We start from the raw sequence: 21,939 nt of genomic DNA on the forward strand, positions 1-21,939 counted from the left end.
GCAGGAGAGACTTTTTCCACCACATCTGTCTCATGCGATGGGCTCTGAGTAACCTCAACCCTTTCCGTAGACATTCCCAGTGCCTTGAACTGCTTACCCACCACTGATCTCATTAGGGATTTGAACCGTCACCTCCAGCAGGTGCAAGAACTCAGGGGTCAGATCCCCGGTAGCTCTACTGACTTCCAGTAGGTTTACCTGGGCCAGGCTCCTCCTTCCTCCCGCGCCTGTTGTTTCACTGTGTAAGGGATGCTGCTCTGACTGTGGTTTCTATCTCCAGGGGTTATTTGTACGCCGGGTTGGAGTTCGGTGCAGAATGTTACTGTGGACACAAAATCCAGGCCTTAAATGTGAGCGAGTCTGAATGTAACATGGAGTGCAAGGGAGAGAAGAGCAACTTCTGCGGAGGTGTGAACCGTCTCTCCATTTACCGGCTGGAGCTGGCCCAGGAGTCCACCAGGAGATGTAAGTAATAACCGCGCTGCTGTCAGACATTGAAGTAGCTAATGAAAATGGATTGGCAGGTGCAACATGGAAACAGGGAAAGTGCCCGGCTGGAAGCATTTGCATTTCCCAGAGCTTTGTGCTCACCTCTTTGGGGTGAAATGCACTCCTTGGGCTTACCTGGTGGGTGCATTTCATCCCTGGTGATCACACGGTGCTCTCCTCTTCTCATGCTCAATTCATGCTGATGCCTGTAGCCCAAAGTGAATAGTGAGACCCAGCTGGGGAGCCAAAGTACCTCACCAGTTTGGGAGCTTGGCTTTGGTTGGGATCTGATGCTTTCCTGCAATGTTCAGAGGTGTCTCTGAACTCTCCAGACTTCCCCACCTGTGGATGACTATGATCTCTCTGGCAAGCGCTCCAGCACCTCTTGCTTCTGGCTGCAGGAAGGATTTCAGTGAGCAGAGGGCAGCTCTGGAAGGGGCATCCCAGGCACAGAGGGGCCGGGCTGCTCTCTTAACTGGGATTGTTTTCAGAGAAATTGATGGGGTTTATTTGGGGGAAGGCTTGTGCCAAGAGGCATGGCACACATTGTGCCCTCAAGGTGGACAGACGTAGGATCCAGTGTTAGGGACAATGCCCATACTGCCCACCCACCCCCCTCTGAGACAGGGGAAGCAAGAGTGATTAAGAGTGAACTATGACAGGACAATAGCTTGGCTTTACACTCACACCCTGTAGGTCCTGTCGTGCACAATACGGTAACTGTAGGGCTACTTCAAGCAGCCATTCTGTGTCCCTCTGCTATAAAGAAAGGGGAACTTTATATTCTTCCCATCAACTTTGCCTGGCCTCTTTCTCTTTTCCGAGCTACGTCTTCCCCCCTACCCCCCATTCCTCATACGAGTGCTGGGCAACTTGGAGTCATAAACCAGGGAAAAGAGGAGTGGGGAGGAGGGGGGTTGATTATTTTCAGTAATGAATTGGATGAGCCCTGGAACCAGGGCGATGTGTAACCACAGTCACACCTTGAGAAAACTAGCTGGCAAGGCCAGGGACGATCATGACAAATTGATGCCGGGGGCCGTAGTAACTTAGGAGAGGAATTATTCAGAAGGCGCCTGAAACAGATAGTTCCTAGGCTGCTGCCCATGGAGCAAGACAGGAAAGGGGAAAATTCAATACTGAATTCATTACACCTTCCCCCTTTGAAGCTGATTTCATCTGTCAGACTAGCTGTGCCGAATGACCGTCTGATAGCTGAAAAGGAGAGGATGGAATTGCACTTATCTTTTCAGAAAAGAGGCTCCACCCCCCTACTGGCTTTCCTCAAGCCCCAGTTAATCTTCTGGTCCAGCACATAGTGCACTAGACTGGGAATCAGGGGACCTGGGTTCTGTTCATGCCGCTGACCTGGGGCAAATCTCACCCTTTCCGGACACTTGGCTCTTCTATAGTGCTCATCCTTTGTGGATCTCCAAGCACTTCACAAAGGAATGTAAATATCTTTAACCCCAGTTTACTGATGGGGAGCTCTGCTCTTGTCCCTCTTCATAAGGAAAGATAAGGAGGCGCTGTCATTGCTGGCCCTAGATTCTGAGCTCAGTTACGCTGATGTGTGTGTGGAGTAACTTGAGGGGAGTTACTCAGGATTTGGCCTGAAGCCAAAATCTGGACACCGCCCCTTTAATTCCTCTCCATCCCGCAGGAAGGGAGGGACCTTTGAATTAGGGATGTCATGTTGTTCCATTTGTTCTGCAGAAATGATGTCTGCAGGGCTGTGGGTGGGCATCAGAACTGACCGTGGGCACTTGCTATTCCTCTAGGGCAGGGGTGGCGCAACCTGAGGCTGAGAAGGAGCCAGAATTTACCAATGTCCATTGCCAAAGAGCCACAGTAATACGTCAGCAGCCCCCCATCAGCTCCTCCCCTGCTCCCAGCGCCTCCCACCCAACAGCAGCCCCGCCGATCAGCGCCTCCCCCTCCCTCCCCGCACCTCCCCATCAGCTGTTTCGTGGCGTGCAGGAGGCTCTGGGGGGGGAGGAGAAGGAGCGAGGGCACGGCAGGCTCAGGGGAGGAGGTGGAGTGGGGGCAGGGCCTGTGGCAGAGCCAGGGGTTGAGCAGTGAGGCCCCCCGCGGCACATTGGGAAGTTGGCCCCTGTAGCTCCAGCCCCGGAGTCGGTGCCTATACGAGGAGCCGCATATTAACTTCTGAAGAGCTGCGTGGGGCTCTGGAGCCCCAGGCTGGCCACCCCTGCTCTAGGAGATGAAGAATATACACGGGCTCCATAAAGGAATGAGGGGACTTCCATTCCACTCTCCTTCGAACACAGGCTCTCTCCCGCTCTCTCTTAAAGGGACTCCTTTGGCTTCCAGTTAAGTTGCATAATACTGTAATTAGCCCCCATTCTAAGCCTTTTTTCTGACACTCTGTGGCAGAAGCTGCCAAGAACTGTGTCGTTGTGATGGTAAAGTGTGCAGCAGCCGTCAAATTACTCCGACTGGGGTCTTGCCATAATCGTTTTAATAAGGATTGATTGACTTCACTGGCATAATTTAGCAACAAATAACGAAAAGAGGAAAACTCGATGCTGTGTGCTTTCTCTGATGAACTACATGCCAGATTTTTTTCTTGAAAGGAACCCTTACAAAGATACAAGGCAGTATGTGGCTAACATGTAGATCTGAGCACTGGGAAGCCCTGGGGTTTGAACTACAGGAGAACAAGATTCCATATTAATATCAAGTACCATGGGGTAGTTGTAGAAGCAGAAATCTGAGGGCGGTAAAACTTTCGTCTTATTTTGGATGTTGGTTTTAGTGTGGGGTGTTAGGGTGGAGGGTGTTGGTGGGCTGTGATAGGAGGTCAGCTGAGATGATCTGGTGGTCCCTTTTGGTCTATGAGTGGAGGCAAGGGCCGCGGCCTCAGAACAAGAGACACAAGTGCAGAATGATCTCTAATGCACCTTTGGCAAGACAGTCAATGGTGAGAGACTTGTGCAGGTCAGCTGCAGAGGTGGGACCAGAATGTAGGTCTCCTGAATACCACTCCACTCCCGCTCCCCGGCACTAGGTTGCCTCTGATTTTCCCCCAGTTCTCTGCCTGGCCTGGCTGAGATCAAAAAAGGCCAGGTTACTTGCCCAAGGAAGCAGCCGTTTCAGATCACAACAGAGGTTCTCAAAGTGTGGTCCATGGACTGCAGAGCACTTGGTGGTGGTACTCAGAGAACCAGCTAGTTGCTTGGCACTGGCTCCCAGTGGCTAACCTGCATTAAAAGAAACTCAAAATCCATTCACTATTTCCCTACTGTTACGTTTTCGGGTTGACAGGGACATGGTTGCCAGAGTATGTTACGAGGAGGGGAGGCGGATGAGTTGGGGTTGGTCTTGCTTTGACCAGGGCGTTGGACTAGGTGACCTCCTGAGGTCTCTTCCAATCCTAATCTTCTATGATTCTATGAGCGGGAAAGCATTCATGAGTCAATCTGAGTGTCGAAATGTGGTCCGCCCAGTGAAAACGTGGGGGAACTCCTGCATTGCCCAGTGACGCGCACTTTGCTTGTTTAGGTGCATCCCACCCTTGTTGTCAAAAGCAAAGTCCGCGGCAACCTTGTGCTTGTTTGTGTCTTCCGCTGTAAGTGGTGAAATGCTCTCCATTAAAACTGCAGCATCTGCGCGTCTCCCTCAGCAACTGTCCTGAAATGTTAACGATGTTACAATCCGAAAGGACACTTCTTATAATCAAAAGGCCTTTCCCTTGCAGTGAGCTGGCATTAGCGTTTGCCAGAAACAGAGGAGTGGGGAGAGAGAGAGAGTCTTAAGGAGCTGACGTTCTCTTAGAGGAGCTGTGTTATTAATTTACAGCGAAAGGTGTGTCAGCATGGAGCTGTCAGATCTCATTAACCTTAATGCTGAGTTGCAGATGTCAGGATTATTTGCAGGATTACAGAAGAGCTGAGAAATGGACTGTCTGAATTGGATTGCATACTTACAGTACTTGCATACTTAAGCCAGCACCGGCTATGCAGTGAGCCTGGCTAATTAGTTCATTCCTGCCAGGCAGACCAAAGTCTTCCTGAGTGATTGCTTGGTAAATATGCCAAATGATTTGAATTTCTCTGATTGAAAACAGAGGCATAATCGTTTTTGTTTGGGACAGACAGTGCATGGCTGGAATGTGAGCAGCATGGAGCATACGGATCTCAAGTGACTTGCGTCTGTAACTCAGACTGGTTTAGCAACAGATAATAATAGATAATGGATTCCACTTTGCTGTTGCTACTTATTATTTGAGATGGCCCTACAAGTTATCTATACTATTGACTATCTGTGTTACTGTAGTACCTAGCGGCCCCAGGCATCGGCCAGAACCCCATTGTGCTAGGCCCTGTACAAACACAGCTCAGAAAGCCAGTTCCTGCTGCAAAGAGCTTCCAGTCTGAGTGTGAGACAGGAGATAACAGATAGAAACAGACGGACAGGGGAGTAGATGTAAACAATGAGACAATATTGGTCTGCATGATAGGCAGCGGTTACAGCACAGAAGTGTCCTGTAGCACTTTCCATCCAGTGATCCCAGACAGCTTTTCAGGTACTACTGAATTAAGTGTCCTAAGCCCCCTCAGTAACGTCACTCAGAATGATCATCCCCATTTCTCCAGTGGGGAAACTGAGGCACAGAGAGCAGAAGTGACTTGTTCGGGAAGCCTGCGGCAGGTCTGGGGAAAGAACCCATGTCTCCTGACAGTCTCAGGCCAATACATGAGATCTGAAGAGCAGCTTATTTGTAGTGTGCTGATAAGGTGATAGCTGAGGTTGTGCTAAGGTACGATCTTCATGTCAGGATACCTCGGACTTTCCAGATTTGATTTTATCTGTATGGGTGTTGCCTGCAGCAAGATGTTCCTCACGGGCTGAGCTGTCCCTGGGTGGAATGGGTGTTTTATTCAGATGTTATTTCATAGCTTATAAAGCCAGAAGGAACCACTGTGATTGTTCCTATATAACACAGGCCAGTGAACATCCCTGAATTAATTCCCCTTTGCCCTGGAGCAGATCTTTCAGAAAAATATCCAGTCTTGATTTAAAAATTGCCAGTTGGTAAGTTGCTCCCCTGCTTAAATCCCTCTCTGTGCCTTATTTCTCGTCTGAGGGTGTCCACAGAACAGCCACTCCAGGGGCACAGCGACAATGCTGCAGTTTTGCTAGTGCACACTCCCTGCATCAACCGGCGGGGTTTTTCTCCCGGAGGCGGTAGCTAGGTTGACGGAAGACTCCTTTGGTTGACCCAGCCATGTCTACAGTGAGGGTTATGTCGACCTAACTGCAATGCTCAGGGAGTGAAATTTTTCACAGCTCTGTGCAATTTAGCTAGGTTGACTTACATTTTAGGTGTAGACCAGGCCTGAATTTGTCTAGCTTCAACTTCCAGCTGCTAGATCTTATTATACCTTGGTCTGCTAGCCAGAAGAGCCCTCTAATATCAAATTTCTGTTTCCCACATAGACACTTATAGACTGTGATCAAGTCACTCCTTAAACTTCTCTGTCTTAAACTAAGCAGATTGAGCTGCTTCCGTCTATCGTTATAAGGCAGGTTTTCCAATCCTTGAATCATTCTCGTGGCTCTTCTCTGAACCCTGTCCATTACCAACATCTTGAATTGTGGACACCAGAACTGGATGCAGTATTCCATTAGCAGTCAGTGTCAAATACAGGGGGAATATAATCTCCCCACTGCTACTCGAGATTCCCATTTGTACTTCAGTGATAACATTAGCCCTTTGGCCACAGTATCACGCTGGGAGCTCATGTTCAGCTGATTATCCACCACAACCCCCAAGTCCTTTTCAGAGTCACTGTTCCCTAGGATAGAGTCCCCCCCTTATGCAAGTATGGCCTGCATTCTTAGTTCCTAGATGTATGACTTTACATTTAGCTGTATTAAAATACATATTGTTTGCTTGTGCCCAGCTTACCAAGTGATCCAGATCGTTCAGTATCAATGACCTGCCCTCTTCTTTACATATCACTTCCCCCAGTCTTTGTGTCATCTGCAAACTTCTTCCGTGATGATTTTAAATTTCCTCTCACATCACTGATAAAAATGTTAAATAGTGTAGGGCCAAGAACTGATTCCCGCAGGACCCCACTGGCAAGAGTCATCCCCCTTTTAGAGTTACACTTTGAGGCCTATCAGTCATCCAGTTTTTAATCCATGTGATGTGTGCCATGTTTATTTTGGCCAGTTCTAGTTTCTTAATTAAAATGTCACATGGTACCAAGTCAATGCCTTACAGAAGTCTAAGGCCTTGTCTACGCTACACTACAAAGCTACTTTTGGCCGCAAAACTCTGGTGTTTTGCTGACAAAATAAAACCACCTCAACAAGAGGCATAAAGCTTTTTGCAGCAAAGTTAAAGCGACAGAGCATCAGTGCAGATTCTGCTGTTTGTTTAAAACCACCTCAACAAGAGGCATAAAGCTTTTTGCAGCAAAGTTAAAGCGACAGAGCATCAGTGCAGATTCTGCTGTTTGTTTTGTTGACAGAACTGGCTTCCCCCAGTATCCCACAATGCCTGCTGGGACCGCTCTGCTCACCGGTTTGATCTCTGCTGCCCTGCAGACATACACCCCTCCCTTTTCAAAGTTCCGGGAAGTATCTGACAGCTGAGCGTGCGGCTCCGTTGGGGGAACAAAAAGCAAGTCGTTAATGTGGAAGGCTCCTGTTCTGCCCTGCACTGGAGCACAGCGGCGGGCAGACTGCTGCTGCAGGGACGGGACTGCTGCGCTGCTTTGACAAGCCTCAGCACGGAGAGCTCCCAGAGCAGCTCGGGATGCTGCTCCCCACAGATGAGGAGGCTGTGGGAGAACTCGGAGGGAATCACAGAGCCATAAGCAGGCAGGCAGAGCGGGCTGCTTCAGGAGAGACCAGTGTGCCGAGCAGAGCCAGGGGCTGATGTGGGGGTGGGAGTGTGTCCCCCTCCCCCTGCCTCAGAATAGATCAGTCAGCCTGCTGTCTCCCCTGCCGCAGACACACCACTCTCCTCTCCCTCCACCCCTTCAGTGGGGTGAAAAGCAGCTGACAATCTACTTGGATGCCCATGGAAGGATGGGAGTGAGAAATCTGCATCATGTGACGCTGACCCTGCCCCATGAGGCATTGCAAACCCTTCCCAAAGCACCCTGTGGCCAGTTGCACAGTGGAATAGCTACAACAGTACACTGCTCTCTGTGTCGATGCAAGAGCTGTTAGTGTGGATGCACCCGGCTGACACAAGAAGCTAGTGTGGACATGCAACAGCGGTTTTAATTAAAGTGGCATAACTTTTGCCGACAAAACTTTGTAGTGTAGACAAGGCCTTACGTATATTCCATCAAGACCTTTATAGTCAAATGTATAATCTCATCAAAAAAGACAAGAAGTTAGCTTGACAAGATCTATTTTCCATAAATGCATGTTGATTGGCATTAATTACAGTACTCTCCTTTAATTCTTTTTAATCAATCCCATATGAGCCATTCCGTTAATTTGCCTGGGATCTATGTCAGGCTGATCGGCCCATAATTACCCAGGTCATCCTGTTTACCCTTTTTAAACATTGGCACAACATTAGCTTTCTTCCAGACTTCTGGAACTTCCCCAGCATTCTAAGACGTATCGAAACAACACTGATGATTCAAGCGGTTCCTTGGCGATCTCTTTTAAAACTACTGGATGCACGTGGAATGTTTAATTTCAGTTAATTATGAATTAATTAATGAGTTAATGCTGCTGAATATCATCTTTAGGTACTGGAAGAAGGAAAAATATTTCATCATCATATGATAATATGACTACATCATCCATTTCCCCCGCAATTACAAAACAGAACTGTTAATTGAACCCTCCTGCCTTTTCTGCATTATCACTTTTATTAGAGATTGGCGCATCCATTTGAATACTATAAGAACCAGCTTGATTGTCTGTCTGTCCAGCAAACCTGAATCTTTTGGGAACTTAGAGCTGTAGATGCAAACTTTCTCAAAGACTGCCAGTCTGTAACAAACTGAGCCGGACTGTGCTGGCCAAAGACATTGGGATGCCCAGACAGTGAATTCACCCGGTCTCCGGCTCTAAGGATCCGATTCAGCAGGTTGCTCTGATGAGCAGGTCACCTGCTGCTCCAGCCCCTTTAGGAGAGTGATTCTTTGTGAAAACTGTGCCACCTTCACCAATCGGAGACCCCTCTGGTCTCTGTTCTGAATCAACAGCTTTCTCTTGACATCCCTGTTGGCCTTTGCTCATCAGCCTTGGAGAGTGAATATAGCTTCCCTTCTACTGCAGTGGAATGTGGTAGCGTTTCAAGTCGTCCCTGATCAGCTCCTGAGCATTTATAACATGGACAGGGAGAACCACATGAGACACAGACCGTCTGTTTGTCGGGGGGAACCCTGGAAATCTCTTTGCTCCTCAGGCAAGAACCTCCCCTCAAGCAAAGGGCGAAATTCAAATGAACAAGGATCATCTGGTTCCCTGACAAAGGGTCAGGGCAGGTCCAGGAGAAGAGACAGAATCTGAAGTGCTTCTTGCCCTACTGTCCCCAGGCCCAGTGTGGTGGGTATCCCAGGAGAGGATAAAAATAGAGAGACTTTGCTCCTGGGCTTTCCCTCCTGTTTTGTGACATAAGCAACCAGCAAAATGCAGCAACGTGTGCGTCTCACTGGAAAAGCCTCACACAGAAGGAATGAAGCTCATTCCCTGCAAATTGCTTTTGCCCTTGTTTTGTCACAGCTCGAAATGACTCATTCAAATGCCATTAGCAAATCTAGCTTCACAGCCATTAGGCGACTGCAGATCGTTATCATAATAGGACACAGCAAATGCTCTCCAGGCACACAGAATCTGTGGGCTTTGTGGGGGAGGGGAAGCAGATAGAAGAGGATGTGTAGGAATTGATCCCTGTCTGTGGACTGGAATGGTGAAGGAGACACCGCTGATAGACTGAACCCTGCAGTGAAAATGTGGCTCTGTAACTTTTCTCTGCCTTTGTTTCCCCATCTTACGATGGGGATAATTCTATCTATCATTCAGGTGGGGTGTTCCCCTCATTCACAGGGCTATAAAGTGCTTTGAGGATGCAGCAGAGAGGAAGGACATTCTTGTGGTTAAGAGACAAGCTGGGATTCAAGAGATCTAGGTTTAGTCCCTGGCTTTGTCACAGACTCCCTGTGTGACCTTGGACAAATTGCTTAATCTATGTCTCACCCATAACGTGGGGGTGACTGTACGTCCTTCATCTGTCTGTTTAGATTGTAAGTCCTTTGGGACAAAGACTCTCTCTCTCTCTACTGGTATGGACAGGACCTAGCACATTGGGATCTCAACTGGGCCCTCTAGGAAGTACCAGAAGAGCAGTATTGAATGAGATGAAAGGTGCTATGGAAGTATGAAGTTTTCTTCTGCAGTAAGTGTCTGCTCGGTGAAATGCCATGAAGAGAAGGGCTAGGCTCCCCCACTTCACCATCCCGCTTTTGACAACAGCCAGGAATCTCTCTCTGGCAGAATGTTCTCAGTGTCCTTTAAGAGTCCTTCACGTCAGCAGTCTCCCATGGATAAGGCATACCATGCTTGGAAAGGAAGTATTAACCGAGTGGCCATGCATCAATAACTTGACTAATGAGGTTGGCCTGTGAGTTTCCAGAGGGATGCAAAATTCTGGTCACCTCTGCTGCTGATAACTTCAATCTGACTAGCTCACTCCAGAGTGTGGTTTAGACCTCAGGAAAAATAAATGCTCATTAAAGAGCAAAGGCTGGAGGTGGCTCTGGAGAGATGTCATTGCCGATTCAGGAGAGCAGTCAAAAGCCAAGTCATCTTGGTGGGAGGAGGGAGGCCAGGTTCAACTGGCTGGAAAATTGAGCTGGCTTCTCCAGCCAGCAGGGAGATCATGTGCCAGAGCAGACAAGGAGGTCACAGGATGCACCCATACAGGAAGCAGGCAGGAGTGAGTGGTGGCGAGATTCCTACGAGAGACCCGTCTTCTATCGGTGCAGTAGTGACGCTCTCTGTCTTCGCTACTGTGCCAGCCACCAAGGTAGCTGAGCACTCCAGAACAATTGGAAGCACAGGCTCTGAGGGGGATTTCTATGCCCTGTTAAGGTTCAGTTCCTCGCCCCGTCACTCGGCGGTGCAGGTAGCCTGTGTTAAATCATAACCTGGCTGGCACACTGATTGTTTGCTCTAGTAGTCAGTCAAGGTACCTTGTCTTTCTGTCTTCCCACCCTGTCTGGTTGCTTGATCCATCTGTTGTGTCCTGCCTGATACTTCTCTCTGGGGCATGGCCTGCCTTCTTGATTTGTTTGGCACAATGGGACCCTGGTGCTTTGACTGGGGCTTGGAGGCACCTACCATAATAACCATCAATAGGAAGAGTGGGATTTGCAATTTGCAAGTGACACTGCATTGAAACTATTGGAGACTTTCATTCTGATTCCATATGTAATGCAAACTTTGTACACCTGGGTGCTGCACATCTTTGGAATCCAGACACAGAATGGAATTAGCTGATTATGAGAGTAGCCTAAAAGAACTAGCTGATTGGTCCACAGGAAGTTAGACCCTTTCAATTCATTAAGCATACCACTGGCCCCAGGTAGCCTGTAACAGCTTGCTGATCAATGCGCTCTTTCCCCGCTGACCATCTCTAATGGAGCAGAAATGTATTTGATTACTCAAGGGATGTCCATTTTTTAATATCACAAAGGATTCATTCTGCCATGGTTTTGTTGACGAGGACTAGTTATTACAGGGATTTCCGAAGGTGGTAGGTTTTATATAAGAACATAAGAACAGCCATACTGGGTCAGACCAAAGGTCCATCTAGCCCAGTACCCTGTCTTCTGACAGTGGCCAATGCCAGGTGCCCCAGAGGGAGTGAACAGAACAGGTAATTAATCACCAAGTGAAACATCCCGTCTCGCCCATTCCCAGCTTCTGGCAAACAGAGGCTAGGGACCCATCCCTGTCCATCCTGGCTAATAGCCATTGATGGACCTATCCTCCATGAATCTATCTAGTTCTTTTTTGAACCCTGTTAGAGTCTTGGCCTTCACTCTGGCAAAGAGTTCCACAGGTTGACTGATAGCAGCCTCAGATCTAGACTAGAGGCCATGCCTGTTTTATAATTAGCTAGTCACTTGACATCTAAAGGAATGCATCTGTTGTCTTTGGCCCAACTATCTAATAATGTAACTCAGTAAATGTGTATGTTTTGCTTGTTTTCAGGGGTGTCATGGTGTATGGTAGGTCCTTCGATGCCCTCTGGAGGAGACCTCCTTGTGATACTCCCCTATCACAGTGACTTCTCTAGAGGAAGGTCATGCTGAGCCCAGAAAAAAAGCTGTGATAGTTTGGGGTTAAATCTCAGCTTCCTACCTACATCTGTGTTAGGCAGATACAGTCGAGCTTGGATTGCGCCTTAAAACGAGGCAGTAGAAACAAATGATCAGAAACCAAGCCTGAAGGTTCTGGAGGCGCAGTGGCTGCTTGGTTTGGTCTGTTATTGTTTGTTGGCTGTTAAAGGGATGCCATCAACTTGAAACTCATATTTCCTATGTGGGTATAGCTATCCCCTGGTGATCAGTGATGGTGGCAATTTTACACCTGAAGCTGGGCCTAAATAATCTAGTGACTTGACCAAAGTTGCACAGTAAATCAGTGGCAGATGCTGGACTTGAAACCCAGGAGTCCTGCCTTCCAGTTCACTGCTGCTCTAAACACCAGACTTTGTCCAAAATACAGACTCCTTCCTTGAGGGAAATTTCCCCATTTCAGGAAAGTAATTCACTGGTGCATGTTCTAAGTACAAGGTGACTTTAGCAGATCACTTTTGCTGCCTGGAAAACCCATAACCTCCCTTCGAGATAATAAAGACCCACTTTGCATAAACGGAGCCAGGGTTGTGAATGGAAGGGGTGTAACCTTATTAAGTGATTTGGACAGGCGGATTAACTGTAACACAGCCAAAGGAGAGGGAAAGAAGAGAAAGACAGAAAGGCAGAGGCATCTGTGAATGCAGAGTCTTCTTTAATGAGTCAGAAATGGGTTTTTGATCTCTTTCTGACTTTTTAAGGCTTTTGTGAATCTTGTCTGTAATTTCATATTCATTGTATTCAGCCTCCCTTCATCTTTAAGCCCCTAGACTTGTGGGGCTCATTAGCAAGTACTTAAGTGTCAAAGGGAGAGAGAGAGAATCTATCCAGTCAGGAGAACGATCATTTACAGTGATACTTGGTTGCGTCTAAGATCTCCAGCAGGAATGGTTTGGGGTTTTTGCCAGGCTGTCCCACAGGAAAGCCAGCAGAAATCAAATTAGAAAAATGCAAATGAACACTCACAAATTGTTCATGGTACTGGCATTGCTCTGAGAAGACCAGAAGGGAGTGGAATACTCCAAGCGGTGCTTTGCTGCCAGCGTACTCTGGGAAGCTAACCCTCTTTGCGCAAAGCCATTGTTGGTACACACCTATGGCATGGTTCCATTAAAAAGTCAGTTTTAATCAACAGTTACCCCATTGTCATGTGGCACAGGCAGCCTTGTACCTGGGATGACTTCGTTTTCTGTGTACTGCTTCTTTATATTTCCAAAACATCAGCCATTTTGTTCTCAGAGTTGCTGCAGCCTGTTACCGGGAGGCACATGCACTGTGATCACTCTGTTTCTCTTGTTTATTTTTATTCCCTCACTGAATTTTTCCTTAATCTAAACTAGCAGCCACTTTAGATGGAAGTAAAAGTGTATGAATAATGGATTTTTTGCATGGTATCGTGGAGGTGCTGAGAGCCATTGTACCAAACTGTAACCCCGGTATATGATGGAAACCACTTCAAGCCAGGAGGTCTGCCACACCCCCAGCATGACTAGGTCCACCCCCTATAATTTTTTGGTTTACTGGCAATTCAAAAACAGGGGAAAAAATCACTTTGGGTCAAACCAAAATTGCATTTTTAAAAAATGTTTTTGGCAAATTAAAAAGTTGGGGAAAAGTTCATTGGGCAGGGGGTTGGACTAGATGACCTCCTGAGGTCCCTTCCAACCCTGAGAGTCTAGGATTCACTCTTCCCCTCTGCCCCACGATTGGCAGTCACGGGTCGTCTATGGCTTCAAGCAAATCAGGCCAGAGACTTTCCAAGATTCACCCTGCCTTCGTAAAATGATGGAGATCAGACACAAAGTGCCAGGCTAACGTGTAACTGTATGCCGGTGGGTGCACTCACACCATAACCACAGTGCACAGCATCTCAGAGCCCAGGGAGACAGGTCTTCCTCCTCCAGAATGGCATTCCAATTGACACCCTTTCTAGGCTGGCTGGAGAAGAGCACAGAGTAGCTGAGTGGGGGTAACTGGTGTCTGGAAGCAATGATCCTTAATCAGGCTGCTCAATACTCTCCTTGTATAGCAAGAGAAAAAAGAAACAAGCTGCATAGAACAGAGGATAAGGAATTAAACCGCAAAGAAAGTCTATGGGGAGACAGATTCTCATTGAGTTTGTGCTGCTGTTTGTTTTCCGGATAACCTCTCAGAATAAACATGAGGCTTTTCTAGTTCAACTGGTGCATTTTTATTCAAGGCAGCAAAGAGTATTTTTCCGGGTAATGTTCTAAGTGCTTTCTCAGAGTACAGCTAATGGTATTCAGTTAGAACTGGCTCCCTTACTGTACCAGAGGCTTATTTAACTTAAAATTGTAGTGAAAGTTGGATCGTTTCCTGAGAATAAGGGGAAGGGTCCTTAATAAATCTGTGGTAGTGAAGAGACAAGATTGCTCAAGGGGTTGGAGCCTTTCACCATGGATTCAGATCCTGATGAGGTCAATGGTAGCCAGCCCTTTTACCAGCCAGTCACTGTTCATTGGTCTGTTAGAGATATGTAGGTGGTTGCAGACTCATTCATACTGGCCCTCTCTTCATGGAACGAGCCCAAGGTGTTAGGGAACTGCATGGAACCGGCATGTGTGGCAAGGGTCTATAACCTATCTCTCATGCCTTTGTGTGGAGGAGGATTTGGAGTGGAGGCTTTTTGCATCAGTCAGGAAGGTTTGTTCAGTTGGGAGGAGGGTCGGATTACTTGTTGCTGAGGGTAGTTTGCAGCCAGAAGTAAGGATTGGGTTTGGGTGGATTGATTGCCCAGGTTTTGCGGTGGGATGGGTGGCGGCAGGTGGAGAAGACCACGAAAGGCTCTCAGAGAGTTTCGTATATCGTCTCTTGGCACTACAGACGTTACTTTCCGTCTTCCATGTCACATGGACCTTTACTAACCAGCTGTCTCTATTCCAGATGGCAGTGCGATATTTCGCGGATGCTTCCACCGGCCGGACAACGTTTCCTTAGCTTTGCCTGTGACTGGGGTGATGCTGAACATGTCTGTGGACAAGTGTGTGGACTTCTGCACTGAAAAGGTAGGTGGGAGAAGTGAATGGGGCTCTAAGCGAAGGACCTGGCACACACCTCCAGTTTGCAATGACATAAATCAGTAATAACCCCACTAGAGCCAAGGGAGTGACTGGTGAAACATGGGTGCAAGTGGGGAAGGATCAAGCTAAGAGTCCTTCCAGAGCTCTGCATTTGCTTCGGAATAGTCATGTTAAAAATCATACTCAATACATTCTAATCCAATTTAATGGAATAATTGCTTGTGTCCAAACTACAAGAGGTGAAATTTACAGTTTGTATCTTTGCCATACAAAAAGTAGGTTCTAAGGCAACGCTGAGGATCACTAAATTTCTCCTTTCGCTTAATCTGGGTTTGAATGTTAATTTTTAAAAAAATGAAAGAAAGAAAGAAAACAAGCAAACGAACAAACTTACTGGCAGATCGCTGACCAGAAATAACAGATTAATGCTTCACCTCCAGCAGTAGACTGATGGCCAAGAATCTGAACCCAACATGGGAAAAAGGAGAATGTGTTAGAGGAAACTGCGGATTCCATACCATAGTAATGGGGGAAGGTAGTTTCCTTCCTGACCCCAGCTGTGGTCACAGTTTATGTCCTGAAGCATGAGGATTGTTCATTTTTCTGATGGCTCATATAACTGCAGATGTTAATCATGTAAAGGTCAAACCGTCTGCAGCAGGGAGTTCCTCAGCAAACAATCCCTACAGCTTACAAGTGTCACATAGGGCTACATCGCCACCCTCAAAACAGGAAGCTGTGTGTGGGGACTTCCTTATAAATGCTGTTATGAACCAATGAAACTCCACTGTCTGGCAATGACAGCACTTCCTGGGACTCGGTTGCTATGAGCTCTGAGGATGCCCAAACGTATACTTAAATGGCTGCCCTCTAATGAGGCCCTCCCGTCCTGCATCCGCTGACACTGGAGGTCTCCCCGCTGTCACATTTCAGTGCCATAGACAGATGTAGCTCAAACAGATGCCTGGCAAACAGGACGTTAAGAAAGGGATTTGAAAACAATATAGCTAGACTCAGCAGCTTTCCCTGGCTGTGTCTGCATCTCTACCCCAGGGAACATGCTCCCTCAGCCGCTTGATGGACCAGAGAGCCCCACTAAAAACCATTAGGTTCCCTGCACTCTGTCACATTGGATAAATAGGAAAGCAGCAGCTCTACACCTCAGCCCTGCTTTGTTCTTGCTCCCCTGAGAGCTTGGCTCTCGGAGGTGTAAATAAAATCCTGAGCACCGAGCCCCTTGATTAACCCAGCGTTGCTACAGTCCTGGGTGTTAAATTGCCTGTCAGTCTCTGAATGTTCCCTCATAACTCTGCACTTTAAAATCCAAATGAGGTCACAGAAGATGCAGTCTGTGGGCTTTTAGTAACCTTACTCTGGGTGACAAACTCACAAATTACCGGAGCAGCATCAGGCCATGATTCTAAGAGGAGTATCATAGCTCCAGATATATTACACCCTGCACTAGCAAATAGCTCGGCAATTTCCAGCCCCGTGGTTTGGAATGCCGGGCCACGGCTGGGCGAGGAGGCGCTGGAAATGCTAGAACTCTGGTTGGGTTGGTTTTTGTCGAAGCCAAGCTGCCGTTGCTAGCTATGCAGCTTTGTGATGGGGTCGCCCGGAGTGATAACCCCTCGCCCCTCGCCCGGTTCGGCTCCAAGCATGGTTACGTGGCTGCAGAGCTCGTGGCCGCAGTGGAGGTACTGCTGGTCTGCGGAGTGCCACTGGAATCTGGCCCACAGAACACATTTCATTTACAAAGCACTCTGTGCCCTGAACCGAATTTGCCCGCGCGGTGTGGAGAGGGGTGTGTGTGAAGATAGCCAGCGGGAGATGCCAAGGAGAGGGGTGTGTCCAAAGGCCCACCCAGAGGCACCAGCAAAGGTGCTTACGGACCTTTTAACATGGAAATGTAGCTGCCTAGTGAGTTCAGGCACTTACAGAGTCGGGTGGTGGTGGGGCAGGGGTTTGCACATTGCACATTGCCGTGGTGCCAAACTCCTTTTGTGCATCTAGGCCTTAGTCTCTCTGTGCCCCGTCCTTACAACGGGGACAACAGCAGGCTTTAAAGATTGTGAGGCGCTCTGGTGAAGGGAGGGCCGCCGAAGTACCATGGATAGATTGCGAGCAGTCTGCCTATGCAGATCGCAGTGCAGAATCAGGGCCTAAGAGTAAACCTACCCCTAGGAGCTAGGAGCGGTCACTCTTGTAATTCACAGCCCTTTTCCAGCTCCTGACCCAGAAAGGAATCGTGAGAGAGAGAGAGAGAGGGAAAAGCTTCTGTCACCCTAGAGACTTGTGAACTGGCCCCAAACACCAATGCCGTTATTCCTGTTCTGCTGGGTGGGGTGATAGCTGAAGTGTAACTGCAGTGTAGATGGACCTTTTGATAATGACTAAACTTGGGAGAACTAAAGGAAACACTTTCCCAGGCCACTGTGCTCAATCACTGACCCAGCGTTAATAAGTAAGGGCCTGACCATGCTGCCCCTGCAGATGATGGGAGCTGGCCCTGAACTCTGATGGCAGCAGAAATGGGCCCTGTGTCTGGGGCTGAGTTGGTGGCGATCAGGAAGCAGGTGGGCGCGGGTGGTGGGTGGCAGCTGGCAGGCAGGCAGCAATGGGCTGTACATCCCAGCCTCCTGGCCTGCTTCAGGCGGCTCCAGCTGAGCGGCTCTGTCCCTTGCTCCCCCCCAGGAATACCCGCTGGCAGCCCTGGGGGGGGCCTCCTGCCACTGCGGCTTCCCCACCACGCTCTTCACCCTCCACGAGCGCGAGGACGAGCAGCTGTGTGCCCAGAAGTGTGGCGGCGAGGAGTTCGAGAGCTGCGGGACCGCTGAATACTTCATCATGTACCAGACGCAAGTGCAAGGTACGGCGTGTCGGGCCGGGCTCTTTGCTCCGACAGCGTGTGTCTGCTGGGGAGGCAGCGCGAGAGGTTTCTAACTCTCCTCTTGCAGCAAGAGCAATGATGCCGGGAACCCCTGAGCGCAGCTGCTCACTTGGAGTTCAGCTAATACTGGATAGTTATTGCTACGTGCCTGTGGTGTCTTCTTCCCTGCAGAGGGGCTGGAGAGCTGGTGCATGCTGGAGAGCTGGTGCATCAGCTGCTCACTCGATGCTTCCCCTTTAACAGCTTTCGAGCAGAGCCAAGTGGCTGCCAGAAGACAGCTCGACCCCCCCTCCGCTGAGAATAGGGCCAGTACCTCTCTGACTCACAAAGACTTTTGCTCAGTAGCTTTGGACTCCCCGCTGCCTAGCCAAATGCTGATCCTTGGTGGCCCCCCGTTGCCCACCTCCCATTCGTCAGTGCACCCTCTACTGGGGGTTGGGCTGATGCGACATGCAGTGCGATGCATGTTCACAGCAGCCTTTGTTACAAGCCCTGGCGGGAATACTCTGCCATATATTGAGCATGTTCATTTCCTTTCAAAGTCAGCAAGGGGAATGTTTTGATTATAAGGCTTTGATGTGATCCCAGCAAAGGACAATGAGCACCATTAAATCAGAGGCAGAGCTTGGAGCGCTGCCTGGGACAGTGGTTCTCCAGCTATCTCAGTCTGCAGACCTCCCAGGACGGGAAAGTCACCTGATGGTGGCCACCTTTACTGAGCCCTGGTCTACACTAGGAGTTGAGGTCGAATTTAGCAGCGTTAAATCGATTTAACCCTGCACCTGTCCACACGACGAAGCCCTTTTTTTCGACTTAAAGGGCTCTTAAAATCGATTTCCTTACTCCACCCCCGACAAGGGGATTAGCGCTGAAATCGGCCTTGCTGAGTCGAATTTGGGGTACTGTGGACGCAATTAGATGGTATTGGCCTCCAGGAGCTATCCCAGAGTGCTTCATTGTGACTGCTCTTGACAGGACTCTCAACTCAGATGCACTGGCCAGGTAGACAGGAAAAGGCCCACGAACTTTTGAATTTCAATTTCCTGTTTGGCCGGTGTGGCAAGCTGCAGGTGACCATGCAGAGCTCATCAGCAGAGATGACCATGATGGAGTCCCAGAATCGCAAAAGAGCTCCAGCATGGACTGAACCGGAGGTACGGGATCTGATCACTGTATGGGGAGAGGAATCCGTGCTATCAGAACTCCGTTCCAGTTTTCAAAATGCCAAAACATTTGTCAAAATCTCCCAGGGCATGAAGGACAGAGGCCATAACTTGGACCCGAAGCAATGCCGCTTGAAACTTAAGGAGCTGAGGCAAACCTACCAGAAAACCAGAGAGGCCAACGGCCGCTCCGGGTCCAAGCCCCAAACATGCCGCTTCTATGATGAGCTGCATGCCTTTTTAGGGGGTTCAGCCACCACTACCCCAGCCGTGTTGTTTGACTCCTTCAATGGAGATGGAGGCAACACGGAAGCAGGTTTTGGGGACGAGGAAGATGATGATGATGAGGTTGTAGATAGCTCACAGCAAGCAAGCGGAGAAACCATTTTTCTCGACAGCCAGGAACTGTTTCTCACCTGGACCTGGAGCCAGTACCTCCCAAATCCACCCAAGGTTGCCTCCCGGACCCGCCAGGCGGAGAAGAGACCTCTGGTGAGTGTACCTTTTAAAATACTATACATGGTTTAAAAGCAAGCATGTTTAATGATTAATTTGCCCTGGCATTCGTGGCTCTCCTGGATATACTCCCAAAGCCTTTGCAAAAGGTTTCTGGGGAGGGCAGCCTTATTGCGTCCTTCATGGTAGGACACTTTACCACTCCAGGCCAGTAGCACGTACTCAGGAATCATTGTAGAACAAAGCATTGCAGTGTATGTTTCCTGGCATTCAAACAACATCCGTTCTTTATCTCTCTGTGTTATCCTCAGGAGAGTGATATCATTCATGGTCACCTGATTGAAATAGGGTGCTTTTCTTAAGGGTACATTCAGAGGTGCCCGTCCCTGCTGGGCTGTTTGCCTGTGGCTGAACAGAAATGTTCCCTGCTGTTAGCCACGGGAAGGGGGGAGGGGCTAGCCACGCGCTGGGGGAGGCAAAATGCGACCTTGTAATGAAAGCACATGTGCTGTGTATGTAATGTTAACAGGAAGGTTTACCGTAAAAGAGTGTAGCCATTGTTCTATAAAATGTAGCTTTTTAAAAACCACTGTCCCTTTTTTTTTCTCCACCAGCTGCATGTGTTTCAAGGATCACAGGATCTTCTCCTTCCCAGAGGCTAGCGAAGATTAGAAGGCGAAAAAAATGCACTCGTGATGAAATGTTCTCTGAGCTCATGCTGTCCTCCCACACTGACAGAGCACAGACGAATGCATGGAGGCAGACAATGTCAGAGTGCAGGAAAGCACAAAATGACTGGGAGGAGAGGTGGCGGGCTGAAGAGAGTAAGTGACAGGCTGAAGAGAGGGCTGAAGCTGAAAGGTGGCGGCAGCATGATGAGAGGACGCAGGATTCAAGGCTGAGGCTGCTGGAGGATCAAACCAATATGTTCCAGTGTATGATTGAGCTGCAGGAAAGGCAGCAGGAGCACAGACCGCCGCTACAGTCCCTGTGTAACCAACCGCCCTCCTCCCCAAGTTCCATGGCCTCCTCACCCAGACACCCAAGAATGCGGTGGGGAGGCCTCCGGCAACCCGGCCACTACACCCCAGAGGATTGCCCAAGCAACAGAAGGCTGGCATTCAATAAGTTTTAAAGTTTTAAACTTTTAAAGTGCTGGGTGGCCTTGTCCTTCCCTCCTCCACCACCCCTCCTGGTGCTTCTCTCCTCCACCACCCCTCCTGAGCTACCTTGGTAGTTATTCCCCTATTTGTGTGATGAATGAATAAAGAATGCATGAATGTGAAGCAACAATGACTTTATTGCCTCTGCAAGTGGTGATCGAAGGGAGTGGGGAGGGTGGTTAGCTTACAGGGAAGTAGAGTGAACCAAGGGGTGGGGGGTTTCATCAAGGAGAAACAAACAGAACTTTCATACCGTACCCTGTCCAGTCATGAAATTGGTTTTCAAAGCTTCTCTGATGCGCACCGCGCCCTCCTATGCTCTTCTAACCGCCCTGGTGTCTAGCTGTGCATAATCAGCAGCCAGGCGATTTGTCTCAACCTCCCACCCAGCCATAACATCTCCCCCTTACTCTCACAGATATTGTGGAGTGCAAAGCAAGCAGTAATAACAGTGAGAATATTGGTTTCGCTGAGGTCTAACCGAGTCAGTAAACTGCGCCAGCGTGCTTTTAAACGTCCAAATGCACATTCTACCACCATTCTGCACTTGCTCAGCCTGTAGCTGAACAGCTCCTGACTACTGTCCAGGCTGCCTGTGTACGGCTTCAGGAGCCATGGCATTAAGGGGTAGGCTGGGTCCCCAAGGATAACTATAGGCATTTCAACATCCCCAATGGTTATTTTCTGGTCTGGGAATAAAGTCCCTTCCTGCAGCTTTTGAAATAGACCAGAGTTCCTGAAGATGCGAGCGTCATGTACCTTTCCCGGCCATCCCACGTTGATGTTGGTGAAACGTCCCTTGTGATCCACTAGAGCTTGCAGCACTATTGAAAAGTACCTCTTGCGGTTTATGTACTCGCCGGCTTGGTGCTCCGGTGCCAAGATAGGGATATGGGTTCCGTCTATGGCCCCACCACAGTTAGGGAATCCCATTGCAGTAAAGCCATCCACTATGACCTGCACATTTCCTAGGGTCACTACCCTTGATATTAGCAGATCTTTGATTGCGTTGGCTACTTGCATCACAGCAGCCCCCACAGTAGATTTGCCCACTCCAAATTGATTCCCGACTGACCGGTAGCTGTCTGGCGTTGCAAGCTTCCACAGGGCTATTGCCACTCCCTTCTCAACTGTGCGGGCTGCTCTCATTTTGGTATTCTTGCGCCTCAGGGTAGGGGAAAGCAAGTCACAAAGTTCCATGAAAGTGCCCTTATGCATGTGAAAGTTTCGCAGCCACTGGGAATCGTCCCAGACCTGCAACACTATGCGGTCCCACCAGTCTGTGCTTGTTTCCCAAGCCCAGAATCGGCGTTCCACCACATGAACCTGCCCCATTAGCACCATGATGCCCACATTGCCAGGGCCCGTGCT

General features: G+C 48.9%; 1 protein-coding gene across 2 annotated transcripts in view; it reads left to right on the top strand.

Annotated features, from left to right (window-relative positions):
* WSCD2 (WSC domain containing 2) overlaps window positions 1–21,939 on the top strand; it is a 132,940-nt gene that overhangs the window by 78,218 nt on the left and 32,783 nt on the right. Inside the window, exons 4-9 of one of the 2 annotated variants that reach the window (XM_073313579.1) lie at window positions 281–465; window positions 14,760–14,881; window positions 17,591–17,765; window positions 18,762–18,940; window positions 19,348–19,441; window positions 20,020–20,698. In XM_073313579.1, coding sequence (XP_073169680.1) covers window positions 281–465; window positions 14,760–14,881; window positions 17,591–17,765; window positions 18,762–18,940; window positions 19,348–19,441; window positions 20,020–20,237 — 973 coding nt within the window. In that variant the 3' untranslated portion in view covers window positions 20,238–20,698. Of the gene's footprint in view, window positions 1–280; window positions 466–14,759; window positions 14,882–17,590; window positions 17,766–18,761; window positions 18,941–19,347; window positions 19,442–20,019; window positions 20,699–21,939 lie in introns of those variants that run through there. The other variant, XM_073313578.1, reaches the window with a different exon arrangement.

Source organism: Lepidochelys kempii, chromosome 15, assembly GCF_965140265.1.
Source record: "Lepidochelys kempii isolate rLepKem1 chromosome 15, rLepKem1.hap2, whole genome shotgun sequence".
Lineage (NCBI taxonomy): Eukaryota > Metazoa > Chordata > Testudines > Cheloniidae > Lepidochelys > Lepidochelys kempii.